We start from the raw sequence: 1,947 nt of genomic DNA on the forward strand, positions 1-1,947 counted from the left end.
GGAGCCCAAGAACCATGATGGGTAGCTGAAGGACAAGGGCAATACTCAACATGACAGCACAGAAACCTTCACATCAGGAAGACTTTCAAACTGACCTCCTGAAACTTTGAGTTTTGTTCAAGGACGGTCAGCACAAAATTGTTATCAAATGATAGTGACTTCAATTTAAAATAAAATAAGCATGAATTATGAGAAAATAAAAAAGGAGGTCATTTCTCCACGTGGTCCTGGAGCCGAGTCCTTAGGAAAACCATAGCAGCTCAGTGAGCAAAGCTTGGGGTCTAAGAGGATCTCCCAGCACCTGGTCAGAGTTCAAGTCCAACAGAGCATAAGCACTGCTCTATCAGAACCTTAAACCCCTACGCCATGACCACCCAGAGCAAGAGCGTGGACGCAGATTCCTGGGAATACCCCACCCCATCAGGGGGTCGGTGGGCATGGACAAGAACAGTCAGGGTCCTGCCAGATGCCCAGGGGATGTCGAGAATGTCTGCTAATTGAAGATGCTGGGAGAGTAAAGTCACATAGATTACAGAATTATGCATCACCACAGCTTTGTAGGAACAGAACATGTCAGCTGAGAAATCACTGTTTTGAAAGCTCACCTTAATGAATCTACCCACAATCTGAGAGGTGTATTTCGGCAGCTGCTGTACTTTGCCCAGCAAGATCAGAGAGACCAGGATATACTTCTTATACGACTCCAGCATGATGTGACTGACGGCCATGGCAGGTGTGGTGATGGCCTGGGTGGAGAGGAACGTCAGAATGAGGACAGGGCATGAATTCGGAAGACAGTACTGATATCCAGTCACTGCCTTTAATGACAACTGGGCTTTGGCACTATCACCAAGTTGTGCAACTGTTCCTACTACCTAATTTCAGGACATTTTCACCCTCCTAAAAAGAAACTCTGCTGGGCAGGGGTCACTGCCCATATTCCCCTCCCCAGCCATCCACTCCTCCACTTCAATTCTTGTTGGACTTGCCTGCTCTGGACATTTCATATTAATGGCTTTCCCCCCCTCTCTTGGCTGTGCTGTGTAGCTCATAGACTCTCAGTTCCCCGACCAGGGATTAAACCCAGGCCCTTGGCAGTGAGAGCATGGAATCCTAACCACTAGAGTGCCGGAAATTCCCATAAATGGCTTCACAGGGTCTTATGTGAGCAGCTTCACCGTGACACTTCCAGGGCACACACTGAAGTAACCCACGTCACAACCTATTCTATGATTCAGGCAAACGGTGCTCCACGTAGACAGAGACCATCTGGGCTGGCGGGCATCTGGCCGCACGGCTCTCCCTGCCGAGAACATGCGTGTGTGTAGGTGGTGTCTGCTGCCACTTCTCTCAGGTGTAACCCTGGGAATCAAAGTGCTGGGTCACATGGAGGTTTCAGGTGTGACCTTTTGAGGAACCGCCAGACTGTTTCCGAAGGGGCCGCACCACTGAGCATCCCACTGGCCATGACAAGGGCTCTGAACCCACACCCCTGTCAGCAGCCAGCACCCCATCACAACTGCCTGCTGTGTGACCTGGTGCCACACTTGTGGCTCTGAGTTGCATTTCCCTTTTAATCAGGGCTTCTGGCCATCTGTATATAGTCTCCAAAGAAATGTCTATTCAAATCTGTCGCCTATTTTAAAACTTCAGGGCTTTTACTGTTGAATTCTGACACCTCTGCACATTCCGGACGTAAGTCTCTTTTCAGAAACATCACCTGCAAGTATTTCCTCCTATTCTGCAGCTGCCTTTCCACGTTCTTTCACATGAATTCATGAAGGTTAAGAATCCAAAACTATCACCCAAATCAGCCCAAATGTCCCAAACAAAACCCAAGCCCCCGGGCCCTTAAGGCCGTTCGGAGTTATTCCACAGAAACACTCCTGTAAGCGCATGAGGACACAAGCACAACGAGCCCAGGCAGCGCCGCTTTCAACGAGGCAG

The 1,947-nt window shown here is 49.4% G+C and overlaps 1 protein-coding gene across 1 annotated transcript in view; it reads right to left on the reverse strand.

Moving 5' to 3' along the window:
* Window positions 1–1,947, reverse strand: part of COPS3 (COP9 signalosome subunit 3) — a 16,760-nt gene that overhangs the window by 6,995 nt on the left and 7,818 nt on the right. Inside the window, exon 6 of the mRNA XM_010842878.1 lies at window positions 606–746. Coding sequence (XP_010841180.1) covers window positions 606–746 — 141 coding nt within the window. The remainder of the gene's footprint in view (window positions 1–605; window positions 747–1,947) is intronic.

The sequence above is a fragment of the Bison bison genome, unplaced genomic scaffold (genome assembly GCF_000754665.1).
Source record: "Bison bison bison isolate TAMUID 2011002044 unplaced genomic scaffold, Bison_UMD1.0 scf7180017864180, whole genome shotgun sequence".
Taxonomy (NCBI): Eukaryota; Metazoa; Chordata; class Mammalia; order Artiodactyla; family Bovidae; genus Bison; species Bison bison.